The sequence below is a fragment of the Mustela lutreola genome, chromosome 9 (genome assembly GCF_030435805.1).
Source record: "Mustela lutreola isolate mMusLut2 chromosome 9, mMusLut2.pri, whole genome shotgun sequence".
NCBI classification, from domain to species: Eukaryota; Metazoa; Chordata; class Mammalia; order Carnivora; family Mustelidae; genus Mustela; species Mustela lutreola.
Genome location: NC_081298.1, coordinates 86,027,287 through 86,049,960, shown reverse-complemented (window position 1 = coordinate 86,049,960; position 22,674 = coordinate 86,027,287). Strand labels below are relative to the sequence as shown.

The following is a 22,674-nucleotide window of genomic DNA, read 5'->3' as shown; positions in this document are numbered from 1 at the left end:
TTTACCCTGTTTTCAAACCTCAATACCTAATAATAGGAGCAGTATTCCAGAAATTCTTATCCTTTATAAAGAACTGCAAAATAGATGGCCATTTTTATTCTACTATTTTATAGAGCCCACAGCAAGCCTATGATTTTGCTCATTAATATCCTAGTTACTGGAGAGTAAATGGTGAGATATAAACCAGAAGCAAATTAATGGATGTATTATTCTCTGACCAGAGTCCCAAGTTCATTCTGAGAGACCTTCTACTCAAAGGAGAAAGACCTATTTTTTCCCCAATCATAGTCCTAATGAGTAGGACATGTAATGTTAGAGGGCTAAGGCATCCCATAATCAACCTTGGCTCTTCAAATATGAACTGGTAATCTCTTCTACTACCATCTATGCTTAAGATTATATTCTCTGAAATTAGCCAATATGTCACACTTCCTCCTCCCAAATTAACTTTACAAACTATAGGAAATGGAGTAATAAACACCAGACAATAGTGCTTATGGTAAAAATGATTTTAATTTATAAACTGCATCTGGATGGGAAGACAATGAATGAACTATATATCCAATGGAAGGTCACAGTTTTGGGCTTCTGTGATTGTGGACTCTTTTAACTACGCATTTCGGTTATAGAAACCCTGGAAACTATACCTATTAAATGTTTCAAAAGATACCAGCTCTTGTGCAGCATGGAGACTAAATCAAGGCAATCCCTGCTTCTAACTATGTGGACTTGTCTCCTTGTACCTAAGCTGTCATGTGGAGACAGAGGTAAAAAAAAATGGGACCTGGGATGATTTGAGGACTCGAGTGAAAACAGAATGCTCTGCTGGCATGCTGTTGTGTTTCTGTGTTTCCAATATCTTTCTCTAGGTGTATCTAATGCTTAGTCTGAATATCTGGTTGAACCTAAGTAAAACCCTTGGTTATCTTTGCTACAGCTTTAAGTATACTGGTATCTTTCCGGTATTTCATAATGTCTGAGTTTCTCCAATAATGCTCTGCTATAAACTGCTTCAGTTGAATGTGACTTTCTGAGCTGTATTCAACAGGACATTGTTATTTATGGAGGAATCTTTTTTCTCTTCTTGTTATGTGTGCAGAAATTCAACAGAAATCCTAAAGATGGTCATACTGCCATATAGCGGTTCATGAATTCCGAAGTTGCCATATCTCTAGACAGAGGCACTGATTGTTTTAAAGCCATACATGTTTTCTAATACTGCCTATAATAAACTATCCCATTAATAGGCTTTGTTTCTCCATCTCCAAGGTCTATTATTCCCACTACATTTCACTGATTCTTCTAATTGTAATTCAAAACTTCCTTGCCCATTTACTGGTGATGCACCTCTTAGTAGAACATACTTGTACATAACAGTATCAATAAAAGGTTTCTGTTCTAAAACATGTTTTCAGTTAGCAGTGAATTTTGTCTCAGACAGAACAGAGTAGAGATTTTTGATCAATCCAAGTATAGATATCACGAATTTTTATTTACCTTATAGCAAAGACTAATTTCAGAATATTTGTTAAGTACTATTGATCTCACAGCAATATTCCATAAGAAATCACTGACTAAATGATGAGCCTCTAGATATCAATCTAAAGTATCACAAAATAATTGTGATACTCTGTTCCCTCAAGAAGTTTGCAGCTTAGTTGGGAAATAATATACCCATATAATTTTTATTGATATGTGATTGCATTTTATGCATTTATATTATAATATATAGATATAATCAATAGAGATGAAATTTAAAATAGTGATTCCTTCCTCCATAAACATTCTGTCAGCAATTTCAAACCTGCAAGGAAGAGCTAATATAAGCTGTGTTTAAACTACTGCCACTTTAGGGCGCCTGGGTGGCTCAGTGGATTGAGCCTTTGCCTTCGGCTCGGGTTGTGACCTTGGGGTCCTGGGACTATGGTCCGAGTTGGGCTCTCTGCTTGGCGGGGAGCCTGCTTCCCCCTGTCTCTCTGCCTGCTTCTCTGCCTATTGTGATCTCTCTCTCTCTGTGTCAAATAAATAAATAAAATCTTAAAAAAAAAAAAAAAAAAAAGATTTCTTAGGGGGGGAAAAAAAACCCACTGCCACTTTAACCAATAAATAAAAATACCCACCATACTTTATAAAATGCACTTTTTGTTTAGTCCTAACCTATTGCTTTAACATTACTGTTGTTAAATTTTAATATCTTTTCAACTATCTTAAAACTACTTTACCAAAACATTTTTAGAGTGGTAGTGCTGGTGCTAAAAAAAAATTTCTGAAAGATAATAAGTTTGGAATGGAATTTACATGTGCTAAAAAATGCAACTAAGGATGCCAAACAACTGCCATAACATGGTGCTATTAATTTAAGTGACTATACTCTGCAAATATAATAGAGAAAAAAAAAGTAACATCAAAGGAAAAATATGCTACAATGACTGTGGATTGACTTAAGAGCATGCATCTAATCACCACTGTTTCCATCTACCCTTACTCCCTCAACACACATTTTGCATTCGTTACTTTTAGAAAGCTAGTCTTGAATTATTTAAGGTTTGAATTATGTCTCCTCCAGATCACATGCCTTCCATAAAATGAGACCACTCCAACCCTGAATAAGGTGGTACATGAGTAAAGGTCAAATAAATGGAACAATATAATAAGCAAGAGTGATAAGTATGGGCTTAAATAGGAAATGGAAGTCCCTTCATTGATTTATGGCCTTTCAGTTAACACATCTTAAATTCTCAATATGGTCTAGACAATGTGCCAGAAGCTAGAGTTGAAAAAATTACTAGAACGTAGTCTCTACCTTGAACAATTTCAGAAAATGGGGAAAAGAAATACATACATAAATAACAACACAAAAATAGTAAAATTTCAAAGAAATCTTGGATCATCACAAGTTGCATTAAAACAACTTCTCTGATTAGGGTCAGAGGATTTTAGGCTAGAAAGCTATTCCTCCTACAAAAATTTTATTTAGTTTTATTATTTTATTTTATTTTCCAGTGTTCCAAAATTCATTATTTATGCACCACACCCAGTGCTCCATGCAATATGAATTTTAGAAAATAAGGTGTATGTGTATGATTAGGCAATAAGGGTTACTTGTTGAAATGCTTGTGTCCCCCCAAAATTCATATGTTGAAATCTTAATTCCCAGTGTGATGGTATTAGGAGGTGGAACTTTTGGGAGAGGATTAGGTCATGAGGACAGAGCCTTCATGAATAATATTAATGCCCTTCTACAGGGGGCCGGCTCCAAAGAGATCCCTTTCCCCATTCCACCAAGTGAGGAATACAACAAGAGGTCTGTGACCCAGAAGAGGGCCCTCATAAGGTACCTATCTATGGTATTTTATTGTAGCAGTCCAAACAGACTAAGACAAGGGTTTAGCTATAAACTCTAATTATTACTCAATATTTTCATTATATATATCAAAAATAATGTTCTTTCTTTTCCTTTCAATACCACAATAAAACTTCTGACATATTGTTATAACCGTTTTCTTCCCCACTGCTGTGATCTTTTGATTACAATTTACAACACTGCCCAAAACAGCTATGAAAATATGTGGTTTTTTAAAATTCCTACTTATGGTACTAGTGTCTAGCTGAGATTTAGTTTTAAGCAAAAGCCATCTATGAAGAACAAACCACATCCTCCAACTTAAAGATCAAATTATATCCTACTGCAGTTATAAACATTCATGCTGTAAGAAAATGCCTATATTAGTAAATAGTACAACAGTAGCACAGGGGCTGGAATGATCAAGCTTAAGTGGGCATGAAGTGTTTCCCAGAGTACGTGTCAATAAAATAAAATTTTGAAAGATAGGTAAAAAGTCACCAGTGGTAGTAGAGGAAGGTAATTAATGTATCCTTCCTGAAGTACGTCAGCTAGCCAAATAAAGAACTCAAAGATAGGTAACACATGGCATTTTTAAAAAGTACTGTACAACCCACCCAGGCTCAGTGGGATAAAGCCTCTGCCTTCGGCTCAGGTCATGATCCCAGGGTCCTGGGATCGAGGCCCACATCAAGCTCTCTGCTCCGCAGGGAGCCTGCTTCCTCCTCTCTCTCTGCCTGCCTCTCTGCCTACTTGTGATCTCTGTCTGTCAAATAAATAAATAAAAATCTTTAAAAAAAAAAGTACTGTATAATGGTTGCTGGCATCAATCACAATCATAATATAAATGTCTGCATATATTACTAAAAATCCAAAATATTATTGAAATAAACATAATAGCCAGGAAGGGCTAGACAGAGAGGTTTGAATAAAGAGAATATAATATTGAATCTCTCATCTTACATAAGGAAAGTCAACATACTGTTTTATTCATTTATTTATTTTTTAAAGACTTTATTTTTAAGTACTCTCTACACACAATGTGGGGCTCAAACTCATAACCCTGAGATCAAGAGTCACACGCTCTACTAACTGAGACAGCCAGGTACCCCTGTTTAATTTTTAATGTTAGTAGAGAAATATAAGTTCATTTATTTATCCATCTGGCTTATTTATCTTAGAGGATAGTATACTAAAATGAAAATAAAATGTGTTAACTTCCAAATTACTCTATTTACAAATGCTTAAATAAAGAACATTTGAGAATGGTAAGATTTAAGGGGTGGATGGGAAAAAAGTAGTAAGAAAATTCCCAAATAAAAGTATAAATAAAGTAGTAAGTGAAATTAAGTATGTAGTTATCAAAAATATAACTATCAAGGACAAAGAATATAAAAACAAATAAACCAAATACTGTTTATAAGAGAAGCACTGAATACAGGTTAAAAGGAAAGTAATAAATACACAAGGAAAATACCAATACTAAAAAAAAAAAGCAAGCATGCGTTATAAATATTAACATCAGGCAAATATCTCAGCATAAGGCATTAAATCGGGCAAATCAAATTATAATCCCTAATGAAACTAGTAGAAAATTAACTTTTATGCACTAAAGAATTAAGCATTGAAATTCTCTTTCACAGGGTGCCTGGGTGGCTCAGTGGGTTAAGCCGCTGCTTTCGGCTCAGGTCATGATCTCAGGGTCCTGGGATCGAGTCCCACATCGGGCTCTCTGCTCAGCAGGGAGCCTGCTTCCTCCTCTCTCTCTCTCTGCCTGCCTCTCTGCCTACTTGTGATCTCTCTCTGTCAAATAAATAAATAAAATCTTTAAAAAAAAAAAATGAAATTCTCTTTCACAGATGAACTATACAAAAAAGAATATAAATGACTAAAAAGTTAAGGTTTGGTCTAATAAATATATGCTGAATCAACAAATAGAATATACATGTAAAAAGATATTTATGGAAAATTTACAAAAATAGATCATATATCCAGACTATTCTGAAGACTTTCAAACTTTACCTCACTTATCTGAGATTGAAGTTTGAAAGTCTTCAGAATTTTATTTGAATAAATTTAAACAAAGAAACAAACTATAAAGCCCATGATAAAATACATTCTCCTAAACAACCTTGGGTTGAAGAAATCAAAATGCCAATCATACATTAGAAAATATTAATTTACAAAATTTGTAGAGGACAAAACATCCATCTTTGCATAGAAGTCTGTTCAATTCTTTATAATAAATTTCTAGAAATGGAGAGGAAATGAGTATTACGAGAATTCAGAAAGTCAAGGAAATTTTTGACTAAAGAGGTAAATGGGTCATGTGATTAATGAAAATTCTCCCTAACACTAATTACCATTATGATAGAAATAGTTGGGGTTGAGCCAAGAGATGTCTGGCAAAGTGTCAAGAATTTGGAAACATTCACCAATAGGCAAGTACATGACAGAAGTCAAGGAATAGCAACACAAAAATTCAGAACAATTCATTAGCTGAAAGAAGTATGTATATTGTGCTTTTCACTCTAATAATAAAGGTATAACATCAATTCTGTAAGTATGGTAGCCAGATTATCAATATTTACTGACCACTTAATACAAAGAGATTCTAACCACTTATCATCTTAGTAGTGTGATCAAACCAGCCATAAAGAATACCTACATGGAAGCTTTTAGATATAAGGATACATAAGATATATACAAATTAAAAAAAAAATGTGCCATAATTTATGTGAATAAATGCACATGAGCTAGAAGAAGGTAGACAATTCATCTTGTCCTGATACCCTTAAAGATCTTTACTTAAAAGGTTTGTTTTTTTTTTTTAAAGATTTTATTTATTTGACAGAGAGAAATCACAAGTAGGCAGAGAGGCAGGCAGAGAGAGAGAGAGAGGAGGAAGCAGGCTCCCTGCTGAGCAGAGAGCCCGATGCGGGACTCGATCCCAGGACCCTGAGATCATGGCCTGAGCCGAAGGCAGCGGCTTAACCACTGAGCCACCCAGGCGCCCTTAAAAGAAGGTTTTAAGTAAAACCTTAACCCACTGGGTGGCTCAGTAGGTTAAGCTCCTGCCTTCGGCTCAGGTCATGATTTTAGGGTCCTGGGATGGAGCCTCTCTGCCCACCAGGGAGCCTGCTTCCCTCTCCCCCTCTGCCTGTCTCTCTGCCTACTTATGATCTCTGTCTGTCAAATAAATAAATAAAATCTTAAAAAAAAGAAGAAGAAGAAGAAGGTTCATCCTTAAACTCCCAAAAGTGTGAACATATGTAGGTTACTTTATACTATAATCAGTAGTCCCACTGAAGTTTTATGCTTTCTTAACGAAGCTTGGACTTGATTTTTAAATTGTGAAAATCTGTACTAACCATCAGTCCATAAAGTTTTCAGAGAGCTAAATGGTATATTATATTAAAACAGCTTTAAGGAAGAAAAAATATTTTGTTAGAAGCATTGTTTTTTCCTGGAAAACAAGAATGAGTTTTAAACTTTGCAAAAGAAAAAAAAAAAAAAAAAAAAAAGATAAACTTCTATCTTAATGCTAATAAAACCAACCTGTAATTTTTGCTGCCTTTTCCTCTTGGTTCACTCGGTTCTCATCATCATCTTCATTATCTTCTTCAAAGTCATCTAAATTGCCAATGTCAGCCTGCTTCATACTCATTAAACTAGCCAGACTCTGCATGTCTTCATCCCTACATGAATGATTTAAAATTTAATATACAGCTCATGAAATGGCATTGTTTGAAAAAAGATTGCTCAAGAAAATAATAATATAGTCCTTCTTTCAATATGTTAATGAGCCTTTTTAAATAGTTGCCCAAGACTATTGAAAAGTCTAAATTCATTTTTAAATGGTATGTTTAAATGGTAAAAAGCAAACTGGATTAAAAACTAACTGGTTAGGAGTTAGTTTAACTGTGCTGCAGATCTGTTGAAGACTAAAATTTTCTTCATAGGATTAAAGTATGGTTTCCTAATCATTAAACCTGGAAATAAAAACTTGTTTCATAAAACAGTGAGGTAGCTTGCAAATCAATGAGATCTGAACTTTAAAATACTCAAACTTTCAAAGTAAATTAGAATAGAAATTCTTCATCTGAAATTCATGAACCCTTTTGGTTTGGTGAGTAGGAAGAAAAAGAAATGGTAAACCACCATAAATTACATTTAAATCTTATTTAAATCTTATTTAAATGTGCACTTTTCTCAAAGGGGCCAGAATTCCCCAGCAGTTAAGGAACTACTGTAACAGAAAAAAACACCTTGAAGTCTAGCATTTTAAAAATTACAAGATGGTGGGGCGCCTGGGTGGCTCAGTGGGTTAAGCCGCTGCCTTCGGCTCAGGTCATGATCTCAGGATCCTGGGATCGAGTCCCGCATCAGGCTCTCTGCTCGGCAGGGAGCCTGCTTCCTTCCCTTCCTCTCTCTCTGCCTGCCTCTCTGCCTACTTGTGATCTCTCGCTGTCAAATAAATAAATAAAATCTTTAAAAAAAAAAAAAAAATTACAAGATGGGTTGATTCTAAGTTAAATACTATATATTTGATAAAATGTAAAAACGTCTTTATCTTGAAGTATTTTAAGTATATGTGTATACAGTTTACATTAAATACTCCAAATATCAAATACTTTAAGTTTTCTTGATCTATTATTTTCACTTTAAATTTCAAATAAACTACAGTGTATAAAACACATTTCTAATATTATATATGAGCTAAATTTCAATTTTATATACTTCCCTAAAATTCAAAAAGCCAAATTAAGATACTATTTCTCTTACCACAATAAAATAAAAAAAAAGAAAACTGTTTTGTAAAGAAATGTTCACTAATATTCATTTATTTCCTAAATACAGTGCAACTTTGCAGACTAAACAGGTTTTTAAAATTCTATGCATTTTCTCTCACATAAGGTTAGAGTTAACCAAATTATTTCCCCTTTTAAAAATAAATTCAGTGACACAAAGTTTGAATAAACAAAAAAAGTTGTATTACCTTATAGGAATGCCTTATAAATTGCTCACCTGCCAATGGGGGATAATTTCAAGATACAACATTATTCTTAAAATGTTAACTTGCTTAATTTTACTTCTTTAACTTTAACTTCCTCATATTTTGGATTTTAACCTTAACTATTTATTTTTCTGTGCAAGGTTAGGAAGCAAGGAGTGTGGAGGAAGAGAGGGAGTTTAGGGTGTTTTGAGAGAATTCTCCACTGGAATTGAGACATTTGGTTCAACTGAATTCCTCTCACCCAGATTCTCCATGGATCGTGCTGATTCACTTACTGCTGCCCAGTGGAAAGGAGTCCACAATCAAAGGACCTTCTCTGGTTTTGTTTTCTCTCTTCTTCCTGTTTCCTTTCCTTTCATTTTGACTTGTACTTCAGGGTAAGGTATTTATTTTTAATTTCTCAGTATTTAAGACTAAAATTTAAGGTTCTGAGATGAAAGACTGATTGCTTCCATTCTGTACTGTCTCTCTACCACACTCACTCAAAAGCCAACTTTCCAGAGATGGGGCTTACTGTTATCTACCAAGTCGTTTGCTGCCCTGTAGATGAGTGCCAAACATCTCATCTTGACTGACACACAGAATCCAGTCTAATCAGTCAAGTGAACATGGCCAATTATAGTAACCACATTCCACTGGCTCAAATACATTTAGAACTATGATTTAGATTGGATCAAAATGTTTATAGCTAGTCTCTTCCTCTTACCTTTTAAGTCTAGGCTTAGAATTTCCATTTCTTCCCTTCTTGATCTTCCTCGCCAAATAGGTACTAACCCCTTCATTATACCTCCAACATGCACTCATCCTTGACTTGACTGTATGCAATGACCATGGTGCATATTAGTTTTCTTGCGGCTCCAGGTATGTTTACCTCATTTTATCCAGTTAGAATTTTGCCCTTAGGAGACCAGACCTGGTGCAGGAACTACCGTCATGCAATGCCTATTCAGTGCTTAAGAAGTGATTTTTGAAATGAATAATCATAGCAAATTGTACTTTGCTATACAATTCTTAGAAGGCTGAGCCAGAGAACGTGAATTGGGAAAAGCTCTTCAAACTGAATTGTCTGTACTTGAGAGTACAGTTACTCCCACTGAAGACAATGAAATACAAAACAAATGTGTATGATACCCTAATAACATACAATTTAAAATTTGGAACTTGTTACTTTTATATTACTGTTCACTCTCTAGAGTCAAGAGACTATAAATAACAAAGAATTCATTTAATTTAGCCTCTGAAACAAAGAATGTCAAGAATGACTGGTATGCAGTAGGTTCTTCTCAACTGTTGCCAGTCTACTGACTCAAAAGCTGTTTACATACAGTTTTAAAACACACCCAGAAGCAGCTTGTCTTCTTGACAAAAGAAACTTACGTGGCTTTTCCTTCCCTAAGGAAGATGCAAGATAATGAAAACTGGAGAGTGGCAGAGACAACTTTTTTAGACAATGGCTTGAATTTTAACTTGACATCAGTCTGAGTTGGCATAGGGCTTGCATACTGTTTCATGTTGATGCTGCTAGTAGCAAGAGCTTTTCTTCGACCAGAAGGGGATTCCTGGAAAATGAAAAATAATTCAGAATCTTGGAGTTATTTATTTTACAGCCAAGTAGTTTAAAATAGTACTTTAATAATATGATTAAGTAACAGTTGAAACTTCCCTCCTGAATTCCTGTAATATAAATTTGAAATAAAATTGTGATGAAGTTAAAACTTTTATATCTTTAAATAAGACATAAAAATTGGAGAGAGCTGGCCCAGGCAGAAATAAAAACAAACTAAAACAACCGTAAATAGCTCAAAAAAGAAAAAGTAACTAATGCAAACTAGGATAGAAAGTGTCCAGAGTTCCTCCAAAAAAGAGGATCTAGCACAGAGATAGGCATCAAAAGTACTCAAAAGCTGTTTTCCTCCCTTTCATTCTATTTAATGTAACCTAATGATATTTCTCCTCTTCTGAATGCCTCCAATTTTTTTATGGAACTCCCAGCCTCTATGGCATTCTAACCTCATTTTTACCTACAGTATCTGAGTTCTATTTATCTTCTAATTTGAGCCTTATTTCTTCTCAGGGGCTTTTCTGGGCACTCCACTCTACATTTCTCTTTCCTTTCCCTCAGGTCACGTTTACTAAGGATGAAACCATTGGTTTCTGGGATGCTATGTCTGTGGCAGACACTGCCAAATGACTCCAACAGGTCTCAAAATTTTCTACACAGCTATTACCAATTTATCAGAAATGAATATAAAATGAAATCTATTTGCTATCAAGGGTACTTAACATTCTAATAATAAGCTATCTCATTTCAAAATTATTCTTTACAGAATAATAGCCTAAGAGAACGATGAAAACAAAACAGCAAAATAATGATTGGGCATTAACTATGTATAAGACACATTGTTGATTCAAGAGTGATATGATGATAATTAAGACATAATCCCTGACTATGTGTTCTAATGGCAAAGGGACATTTTTATATGAAGATGATTTGTAAATCATGTAAATCAGAGACATATACCAGCATTCCTTAGAATTTACTGGTCTGGGAGTTCAGATCTAAAATAAGGCCTAATTTTCAAGCTGTGTGACCTTGAGTAAGTAACCCGAGCCTCACTAACCTCTGGTATAAAAATAAGGAGACTAATCAGAAATCCATTTAAGCTATAAAATTATTCAATTTTCCAACCAAGACAGGAAAAACTACCATTAATCTTTGAATTATTAATAGATCTTTACTTTGTCTTATGATTGACAAACCTGCCTAAAATAAAGAGAGACTAATTTAATCAAAACATTAAACCAGGCTTTTAGAAAAAATTGACATTTCTGCCAGCAGGACAAGTAAAAATGTAATGTAGCATCCCTAAAGAATACCTTGCTTTAAAATGTGGTCTTATCTGTCAGATTATGCACAGCAATATTATACAGAACTATTAGTGCATGTAGATACCTTATGAATGAATTTTAAAAATGCATCAAGTACTTGAGAAGGATTTAAGCCCTCTCAGAAGAAATACTTAAGAATATGCAAATACCCTCAACTGAATCAAGTTGAACAGATGTGACTATCCCAAACAATACAAGTATTCTTTCCCTGGTCGCTACTGTCAATCAAAGAATAAGATTAAGGTCCAAGGTTCTGACGATGTGCAAAATGAAAAAGTATGATCAGGTAGTATCAATTTATTACACTGATATGAACAATAATCTCTTATTGTACCTTTAGAATAGCGAACAACTTTTACATATAATACAGGTTTTAAAGCCTCTGTATTGGAAGCATGACATAGAAACTACGACATATTTTTAATTTTGCTAAAAAATCTGTTTCAAAAAGTATATTAATTAATCCCTTGATAATAATTATCTAATTTTATAAGCAAATAAACTATAAAAATTAAGGTAACTTGGAAATGAGCATAATTTTGAAAGCCCAACTGAAGTATAATTCCAACAAAATCCAGAGTTTTGCTGATTAACATTCAAATGCATTTTTTAGATAAAAACTGCACAGAAAAGGTTTTTTGCTGAACTCAAGGAGTTTTTAAGCTTTCGGTAAATCAGCGTCTCTGAAACAAGAGAAAATAAAGGCTACTGAATTCTAAACATAATTAGCTGTACCACTTAATTAAGTATTTACTTGCTCAGCAACAATGAAAACAGCCCTTTGTAAAGTCTGGACAGGTGAACAAAACAGAGCCCTTTTGAGTCTACAATATCCATTCCTACTATTAACGCAGGATCTCGCTAGAGTCTCTGCTGGGAAAAAAGGTCTGAATGGTATTTCTAGTAATTCTTCACCAAGCTCGCATATTGTTTTCCTCTTTAAAATTAGCTACCCCATAGAAAAGATATTTAAAAAGAACAGTAATGAGAGAAATAAATATAAGGATCTTTCATAGCTCTAACCCCAGCTCCACGAATCTTCACTTTTTACAACTGAGTTTAAATCTTTACCCACCCAAAATTGATATCATTACTATTAACAGTTCTACAAAGAAGAACAAAATATAAGTGTTTGCAGTTGCAAAATGAGCATGTCTTTTACACCCTATGAGCCTTCCAGTAAGGAGTAGGGGCCAGCCAGGCAGAAGGAGTTTAGAGAGAATTACTCATATTGCTGCCAGAGTCCTAAAGCTATTTCATGTCATATGCAAAGTGGAAAAGAGGACGAAATAAGAGGAAAAAATAGTAAAAGACTCTGAGAGAAAGAAAGACAACAAAAGTCAGTAAGAAGTGAGAATTCACGTAAATTTAAAACTAAGTTTTTGTCTCTGGGCCTACATTTAAACATGTTTGTATGAATCTGACAGTATTTAAGGAATTACTTCAAAAATCCTAAAGCTGAAGTTCTTAAATTTTAGTGTTTACTAAAAAACAAAAAACTAGGAGGGCTTTAGACAATCTAGATAACTGGATCCCACCCCCGGAGATCTTAAATTAGCAAAACCAGAGATGGGCTGGGAAATCTGCTGCATTTCTAAAAATAATAAGTACCTCCCTTCTCTACTCCCATCCTGCCCCACCCACACCCACACCACTACTACCAGGTGATTCTAATCCAGTTAATCTAAAATCACACTTTCAGAAATACTTTCCCTGGGGCGCCTGGGTGGCTCAGTGGGTTAGGCCGCTGCCTTTGGCTCAAGTCATGATCTTGGGGTCCTGGGATCGAGCCCCACATCGGGCTCTCTGCTCAGTGGGGAGCCTGCTTCCCTCTCTCTCTCTCTCTGCCTGCCTCTCTGCCTACTTGTGATCTCTACCTGTCAAATAAATAAATAAATAAAATCTTTAAAAAAAAAAAAAAAGAAAGAAAGAAATACTTTCCCTAAGGAAGTTCTTACATAATAAAATCATTTTACTTAAGAAATCTCACTCTCATTTTCCCCAAGTACTCTTCTATAATTAAAAAAAAAAAGAAGCAAGCCTTAGCTGGGGCGCCAGGGTGGCTCAGTTGGTTAAACCATCTACCTTTGGCTCAGGTCATGATCCCAAGACCCTGGGATGGAGTGCAGTGTTCCCTCTCCCTTAGTATTTTTCTTTTCATTTTGCCAATCTGAGATTATTAAATATTACTTCATTGCATCTTAATTGCATTTCCATGATTAATGGCATTGATTATCTTTTCATAGTTTATTGGCCATGTGTTTCCACTTTGTAAAATCTTTTGTAGTTTTTCCTACTGCTGATTATTTTTTTTCTTTTTTTCATGAAATTGAAAAATCGCTTTTATTCTGCTATTATGTTCTTCTGGTTTGAGGGTCTTTTAAAATTCTGATTTAGTTAACATACAGTATTATATTAGTTTCAGGTATACCAATATAGTCCATATTATTACTCAGTGCTCATCAAGAGAAGTGTACTCTTAATTCCCTTCGTTTATGTCACCTATATCCCTGCCCTACCTCCCCTCTGGTAACCATCTGTTTGTTCTTTATAGTTAAAGAGTCTGTTTGGAGGCACCTGGGTGGCTCAGTAGGTTAAGTGTCTGCCTTTCCCTCAGGTCATGATCCCAGGGTCCTGAGATAGAGCCCTGCCTCAGGCTCCCTGCTCAGCGGGGAGCTTGCTTCTACTTCTCCTACTCCCCTGTATTCCTTCTCTCACTGTCTCTGTCAAATAAATAAATAAAATCTTTAAAAAATATATTTTGGGATAATTTAAGATTTTTTAAAACCCTTACTCTATTAAAGTGTAATTTGATAGATCTTCTAAAGTTAAAGCAACTCCACATTCCTGGGTAGGGGGACAATATAATCGGGTCCTATTTCCTTTTGGGAGAGGTTTCTTTTTTTCTTTTCTTTTTTTAAGGTTTTATTTATTTATTTGACAGACAGAGATCACAAGTAGGCAGAGAGGCAGGCAGACAGAGAGAGGAAGAAGCAGGCTCCCCGCAGAGCAAAGAGCCCGATGTGGGGCTCGATCTCAGAATCCTGGGATCATGACCTGAGCTGAAGGCAGAGGCCTTTACCCACTGAGCCACCCAGGCGCCCCTTGGGAAAAGTTTCTAATTACAGATACAAATTCTTTAATGATTACAGAAGTATTTAGTGTTTAGTGTCTCCCAAAGCCAGTTTAGATAAATAATTTTCCATCTTGGAATTTATACATTTCATCCAAGGTTTCAAATTTAATGACATAAAGCTTTTTAAAACCTTTTTATTATCTTAATCTCTGCAAAATCTATAGTCTTGTATATTTCTTCATTCTCAATGCACTTTGTGTCTTCTTTCGTTTCTAGATCATTCCTGCTATAAACTGTCCATTTCCTTGTGTTTTCTGAATCAACAACTTCTGGCTTTGCTAATCCTTTCTAGTGAATGGATATTTTCCATTTCTTTCTTTTTTTTTTTTTTTTAAGATTTCATTTATTTATTTATTTGAGAGAGAGAAATAGCAAGAGAGAGCATTGGGAGGGAGGAGAGGAGGGAGAGAACAGGATACTGGGAGCCTGATACGGGCCTCAATCCCAGAACCCTGGGATCATGACCTGAACTGAAGGCAGACAGTTAACTGACTGAGCCACCCAGGTGCCTGGGATGTTTTCTATCTCAATAGTTTCTGCTCATCTTTACAATTCCCTTCCTCCTACCTTCCTCAGATATATTTTAACTCCTGAATTCTGAGCGTTTCTTTTTTCCTGATCTAAGCATTTAAGATGATATATTTCTCTAAGTACTACTTTAACTATATCTTATATTATCAGTCATTCTATAGTTAAATATTTTCTAAGTTTTCATTATAAGTTCTTTGACTCACGTTATAAATTTCCCCATGTCTTTTCATCACTTAATAGGTCACGTCTTTTAGTGCTGTATAATATTCCATTGTCTGAATGTGCCACAGCTTAGCCACTCATCTCCTGAAGGACACCTTGGTTGCTTCCAAGTTTTGGCAATTATGAATTAAGCTGCTTTAAAACATCCATGAGTAGGTTTTTGTGTGGACAAGGATACACATTTTGTTTGGGTAAATACCAAGTAGTATGACTGCTGGATTGTATGAAAACAGTATGTTTAGTTTTGTAAGAAACCACCAAACTGTTTTCCAAAGTAACTGTACCATTCTGCATTCCTACCAGCAACTGTATGAAAGTTCCTGTTGCTCCACATTCTCACCAGAATTGGATGTTGACAGTGTTCCAGATTTTCACCATTCTAATAGGTATGTAGCAGTATCTCATTTGTTTTTTTAATTTACATTTCCCTGATAACATGATGTAGAGCATCTTTTCATGTGTCTATTTGCCATCTGTACATCTTCTTTCTTAAAGTTTTTGTTCCATTTTTTAAATTGGGTTGTTTGCTCTTGTGTTGTGTTTTATATATTACAGAAAACATTCCTTTCTTAGATATGTTTTTTTGTTAGTTTTTTCTCCTTGTCTGTTGCTTCTCTTCTGCTGTTGACATTGTCTTTCACAAAGCAAGTTTTTAATTTTAATGAAATTATCCATTATTTCTTTCATGGACCATATGTTTCATTTTGTATCTAAAATGGCATCACCATACCCAATGTCATCTAGGTTTTCTCCTGTGTTATCTTCCAGTAGTTTTACAGTTGTGTATTTTACATTTAGGTCACTGACCCATTTTGAGTTAATTTTTGTGAAGGGTATAAAGTGTCTAGATATATTTTTGTTTTTTGTTTTGTTTTTGGCATACGGATGCCCAGTTGTTTTAGCACCATTTGTTGAAAAAACTATCTTTGCTTCATTGTATTGTCTTTGCTCCTTTGTCAAAGATCAGTTGATGATATTCATGGGGGTTTATATCTAGGCTCTCTATTCTGTTTCAGTTATGTCTCTTCTTTCACCAAGATTACACAGTATTGATTATTGTAGCTTTATTCAGGTAGTGTCAGTCCTCCAACTTTGTTCCTCTTCTTCAATATTATGTTGATCTGAGTTTTGCATTTCCATATAAATTTTAGAATCAGTTTGTTGATATCCACATAACACCTTCTTGGGATTTTCATTGGAACTGCATTTAATCTATAAGTCAAGTTGGAAACAACAGACATCTTTTTTTTTTTTTTTTAATTTTTTATTTTTATAAACATATATTTTTATCCCCAGGGGTACAGGTCTGTGAATCACCAGGTTTACACACTTCACAGCACTCACCAAATCACATACCCTCCCCAATGTCCATAATCCCACCCCCTTCTCCCAAACCCCCTCCCCCCAGCAACCCTCAGTTTGTTTTGTGAGATTAAGAGTCACTTATGGTTTGTCTCCCTCCCAATCCCATCTTGTTTCATTTATTCTTCTCCTACCCACTTAAGCCTCCATGTTGTATCACCACTTCCTCATATCAGGGAGATCATATGATAGTTATCTTTCTCTGCTTGACTTATGTCGCTAAGCATGATACGCTCTAGTTCCATCCATGTTGTTGCAAATGGCAAGATTTCATTTCTTTTGATGGCTGCATAGTATTCCATTGTGTATATATACCACATCTTCTTGATCCATTCATCTGTTGATGGACATCTAGGTTCTTTCCATAGTTTGGCTATTGTGGACATTGCTGCTATAAACATTCGGGTGCATGTACCCCTTTGGATCACTACATTTGTATCTTTAGGGTAAATACCCAATAGTGCAATTGCTGGGTCATAGGGCAGTTCTATTTTCAACATTTTGAGGAACCTCCATGCTGTTTTCCAGAGTGGCTGCACCAGCTTGCATTCCCACCAACAGTGTAGGAGGGTTCCCCTTTCTCCGCATCCTCGCCAGCATCTGTCATTTCCTGACTTGTTGATTTTAGCCATTCTGACTGGTGTGAGGTGATATCTCATTGTGGTTTTGATTTGTATTTCCTTGATGCCGAGTGATATGGAGCACTTTTTCATGTGTCTGTTCGCCATCTGGATGTCTTCTTTGCAGAAATGTCTGTTCATGTCCTCTGCCCATTTCTTGATTGAAACAACAGACATCTTAACACTATTGAGTGTAGATATGCGAATCCAGCTATTAAATTGGACATTAGTGATATTTTAGAGAGATATAAACACTTCAAAGAGATTTGTATGAATATAAAACAGTGACAGTCTTATTAAATTGTTTTGGGCACCTGGGTGGCTCTGACTCTTGATTTTGGCTCTGGTCATGATCTTGGGATTGGGCTCTGTGCTCAACAGGGAGTCTGCTTGAGGTTCTCTCTCTCCATCTCTCTCTGTCCCTCCTCCCACTCTTGCATACGTATGCTCTCTCTCTCAAAAATATAAATAAATGAATCTTTAAAAAATTGTTTTACATCCAGAGTATACAGAAAACAACAAGCGTGGATGGGTTCACTTTTGAATTCTATGAAACATTCACATATCTACTTTCATATTCAATCTGTGTGTGATAAGTTATTTTAGTTGAAGTATATGAAGAAAATCCAGCCTCATACAGATCAACAGTTGGAAAAGACAGGAGTATTTTAATGATGTTTTCAGATAATTTGGGGTCTCCTTTGGTATTATATCAAAACTCCACAAGTGGTACTTTCTTAGAGGTTAACGGTAATGTGGAATTTGAAATCACATTAATAAACTTTTTAAACTCTGTTAAATTAAGATCCAGTGCTCTATCATGCATGTTGAATAGGATTTTTTAGTCATGCATGATGTTGTACCTCATACACTTTGGTCCTTGGAAAGCACTGATTCTCTGAATTATGCAGGTATTTTATTTTGATTGATTGATTGATTGATTGATTGCTATTTAAGCCCTCTTTTGCAGGATATTTTATTGGGAAGTGGCAAGCAACTTACCATTCTTCTCATATAAAAATAAAACCAAACTTGCATAAATTACTATTCACAGAATAAAAACATAACAAAAAACAAATAAGAGAATGAACTCTAACCCTGCCAAGAACAAAGGCTAGGTTTAAATTACAGAGAGAACCCAGCCAGCTGATGACTAGTCTTTGATGACAACTGTATCAAGGAAAATACCAATATTGTCAGAAACATTTCTAAGAAAATAGTATGGCCCAATGCCCTGAAGGTGGTTTTTTTTTTTAAAATAATTTTAAAAATTTTTAATAAACATATAATGTATTATTAGCTGTAGGGGTACAGGTTGTGAATCGCCAGGTTGACACACTTCACAGCACTCACCATAGCACACACCCTCCCTAATGTCCATAACCCCATCACCCTCTCCCTAACCCCCTTTCCCTGGCAACCCTCAGTTAGTTTTGTGAGATTAGAAGTCTCTTATGGTTTGTCTCCCTCCCGATCCCATCTTGTTTCATTTATTCTTTTCCTACCCCCCCCCAAGCCCCCCACGTTGCATCTCTACTTCCTCATATTAGGGAGACCATATGACAGTTGTCTTTCTCTGATTGACTTATTTTGCTAAGCACAATACCCTCTAGTTCCATCTAGGTCGTCACAAATGGCAAGATTTCATTTCTTTTGAAGGCTGCATAGTATTCCATTGTATATATACCCCACATCTTCTTTATCTGTTGGTGGACATATAGGTTCTTTCCATAGTTTGGCTATTGTGGACATTGCTACTATAAACATTCAGATGCACATGCCCCTTCAGATTACTACATTTGTATCTTTAGGGTAAATACCCAATAGTGCAATTGCTGGGTCGTAGGGTAGCTCTATTTTCAACTTTTTGAGGAACCTCCATGTTGTTATCCAGAGTGGCATATGTAGGTATTTTAAATGGTGATACATCACATTATATAATACCAAAGTAACCATATTTGCTTATTTCACTACCTATTCCATCAGAAAAATCTTCAGGCACAGAGAAATTAGAAGCTTAACATGGAGAAAAGAAGTTTTTCAGAATTCTAGTTTTCACTTGAAAGCCTGAGTTTTATCATTGGGAACAAATAATTTTAGTCACCTACCTTTAATTAGCAGGCTCACTTTGTTCAGTTTCAAGATAATGTTTATCAAATTAATACCTAAGTGTTCATAACCAGTTAGTCATTTTTGTTCAAGAAAGAAGTGTTCCAGGGAAAAAGGGTGATTAGTTTAGTTTACAACTCAAATAATCCCACAACTGCTTTTTCTTAAATATATTTTCCCTTTGCAAGACAGACTGAGTGCTTCATGTATACATCCCTTTTTGTCCGAGAGAATATTAAAGACTCAATACTCAAGGGTCAAAATTTAATGAAATTAGTAATTTTGTCACAGCATCAAGAACATACATAAATGAAACCTAATGAAGACTAGTTCCTAGTTATAAATTTTCAAGGCTGTTACCACTTCTACCTATTAATAATAAGACAGAAGAGGCAATCTTCCTCATTGTTTTCTTCTGTGCAGTAAATTCATTACACTGATGGTACAGTCTGGGATGTCAGCTTTGTGCATGGGAACATGGGGGCATGGGAGGTACTAGACATTTTCTGCATCTCCATGCAGTGGTTAAAGCAGTAAATCATGGCTTCAGGAGAAACTCTCAGTGTTAAAGCTATGAAGAATGATTCTTGATTTCCTGGTTTCAATTTTTTTTTTTTTTTAAACTTCTCTGGGTTCTTTCTATGTTATTTTAGGAATGCATTATAAAGTTCATTTGGTCATATTTTATCCACTGTTTTCCAATAGGGGAGTTACCCAGACTAGCTAATTGGTTACAGTGCCAGAAGCAAATTCTTCATTTGAATTTTACAAGAACAGAACTCAACATTCCTTTTTTTAAGATTTTATTTATCTGAGAGAGAGAGAGAGAGAGAGAGAACACAAGCAGAAGAAGGAGCAGAGGGAGAGGGAGCAGCAGACTCCTTGCTGAGAAGGGAGCCCTACACATGGGGCTCCATCCCAGAACCCTGGAATCATGACCTGAGCCAGAGACAGACACTTAACCAACAAATCATCCAGGATCCCCTGTAATTTTTTTTATTTTTAGATTTTTTCATTAATGAACCTTCTTTCTGAGGGTATACAAGCTAAAGAAATAAAGCATATTATGCCCAATATGCACACTATATAAATTAAGCAACTGAGCCACCTAGGCCCCAGAATCAAACATTTTAATAAAGAAATAGCCATCACAACAAAGTTCACTTCTCTCCCGTTGACCTAAGATCCTAATCTGGAAACTCTTTTTTCTTTTCTTTTTTTTTTTTTTAATATATTTTATTTATTTATTTGACAGAGATCACAGGCAGGCAGAGAGGCAGGCAGAGAGAGAGGAAAGGAAGCAGGCTCCCTGCTGAGCATAGAGCCAGATACGGGGCTTGATCCCAGGACCCTGGGATCAGGATCTGAGCTGAAGGCAGAGGCTTTAACCCACTGAGCCACCCAGGCGCCCCCTAATCTGGAAACTCTTAATGACTTATTGGGACTGTTTTAAGATTTTGTTTTATTGGAACTCCCCACATGTAAACCTGGGATTATCTTTGCAACCATGTTGCATGTTGTCTGTTTAGACTCTGTCTCAACATCACCTTAAGCAGGTAGTAAGTACGTGGTGATAAATTAATGCTAGCAGCAAATACCCTTTTAAAGATTTTTTTTTTTAATTTTTTATTTGACAGGCAGAGATTACAAGTAGGCAGAAAGGCAGGCAGAGAGAGAGGAGGAAGCAGGCTCCCTGGTGAGCAGAGAGCCTGATGCAGGGCTCGATCCCAGGACCCTGGGACCTTGACCTGAGCCAAAGGCAGAGGCTTTAACCCACTGAGCCACCCAGGTGCCCAGAAAATACCCTTTTAGAGGCACACAATCTAATGCCTGATTTTACTCATTCTTAACCATCAGAAGTCTAAAATCTCTTCTGATTCTATACAACCAAATCAGGGCACCAAGAAATCAAGTGACAGGCAGATACAACTCCAGATAGCATCCTCAAGATGTGTGATAAGACTAACACTTAAAGGTCTTAGTTATTAGATCTCACCTTCTGGCTTATGACTACATGAATTATTTGCAGCAAAAAACTAATACACTCAAGTATTTGTGTAAACTACCATCTTCTCTACTGACTTAAGAACCAAAACTGTCAAATAAGATAATGTGGAATTGGAAGGGACCTTTAAGTTTCTAAATTCATCCTGTCACCCCCAGTGCAAAAACACCTTATACAACCCTAACAGAGAATTATCACAATTGCTTCCTGGTACTTCTCATTTAAATTCAACCAAAAAAACTCCCAAGACTTTATTTGGTGCTTTATATATGTGTGTGCACTATAATTTGGTGCACTATAGTATCAAGGCCAACAATTTTGCTCTTGATTTATTCTGCAAATACCTACTGAGAGACTATCATGTGGTTGAGATTCTCTCATTGAACTTTGTGATAACACTTTAAACTTTATTTTCAAATGATAGTCAAGTTAGAAATAAAAATATCCTAACTTTTTCAAAATTGTGATGCTAGTCCTTCGAGCTGTCACAAGCACCGCATTTTTCAGGCCATGCTAAAAAGATCTTTGCTTCATCAGCAGACCAAAATGGAATACTACAGAATTTAATTTGGATTCCATGGAGCAATTAAATGCTAAAGCAGACATGCCACAAGGAGCTCTCTCAACCACAAAGACTTAATTAGAAACCATATCAGCTAAAATAACCAACGCTAGATGGTTGGATGGAAGAGAGTTTGGTAGCACAAATGTAAATTGAAAGAATCAATATTAAAAATCTATTTAGACATGTACTCAAAAACATTTGTGAAAATTATCACATTGATTTTAGAATAAAATCTAAATTCTCTCTAAAAAAAAAACCAGTTTAAAAAACCTCCACCTCTCAAAAAGAGGGAAACTCCATATATACATAAAAATACAAGTTAAAGTATTCAAGTCAAAGGTCTAAATGAGTTGCAGGTTGTCCAAATTTAAAACACAAACACACAAAATCAAGTCTACTACAAAGTTGTTAACAGGCTTATTTCCTCTGTAATCTTAAAGAAAGCTATTAAAAATTTATCGATACTACTGTATTAAGTTTTTTTTTTTTACCTTAAGCAGGAACTATAATACCAGATTTTTTACCTTATTTTTTTATAGTTTTTTATTTATTTGTCAGAGAGAAAGAGGTAGGCAGAGGGAGAAGTAGGCTCCCTGCTGAGCAAGGAACCTGATGTGGGACTCTGGGATGGTGACCCAAGCTGAAGGCAGACACTTAACTGATTGAGCCACCCAGGCGCCCCATTTTTTTCACTTTATTTTTTTAAGATTTTTATTTATTTGCCAGAGTGTATATTACCAGATTTTAAAATTGGTTTCCAGTATGTGTTCTAAGGGAAACAGACTCTTCTGTTAGATTACATACCTGATACCCAAGGATTATTTCATTCATGGCCAGTACCTGAATGTGTGTGCTGATAAGGACCCCCAAATCTT

At 35.5% G+C, this 22,674-nt stretch overlaps 1 protein-coding gene across 10 annotated transcripts in view; it reads right to left on the bottom strand.

Annotated features, from left to right (window-relative positions):
- The window catches only part of EHBP1 (EH domain binding protein 1), a 376,969-nt gene that overhangs the window by 197,997 nt on the left and 156,298 nt on the right, over nucleotides 1–22,674 (bottom strand). For all 10 annotated transcript variants that reach the window (XM_059187792.1, XM_059187791.1, XM_059187789.1 and 7 more), the window contains exons 6-7: nucleotides 9,738–9,919; nucleotides 6,902–7,041 (exon numbers count right to left, since the gene is read on the bottom strand). In XM_059187792.1, the coding sequence (XP_059043775.1) occupies nucleotides 6,902–7,041; nucleotides 9,738–9,919 (322 nt within the window). The remainder of the gene's footprint in view (nucleotides 1–6,901; nucleotides 7,042–9,737; nucleotides 9,920–22,674) is intronic.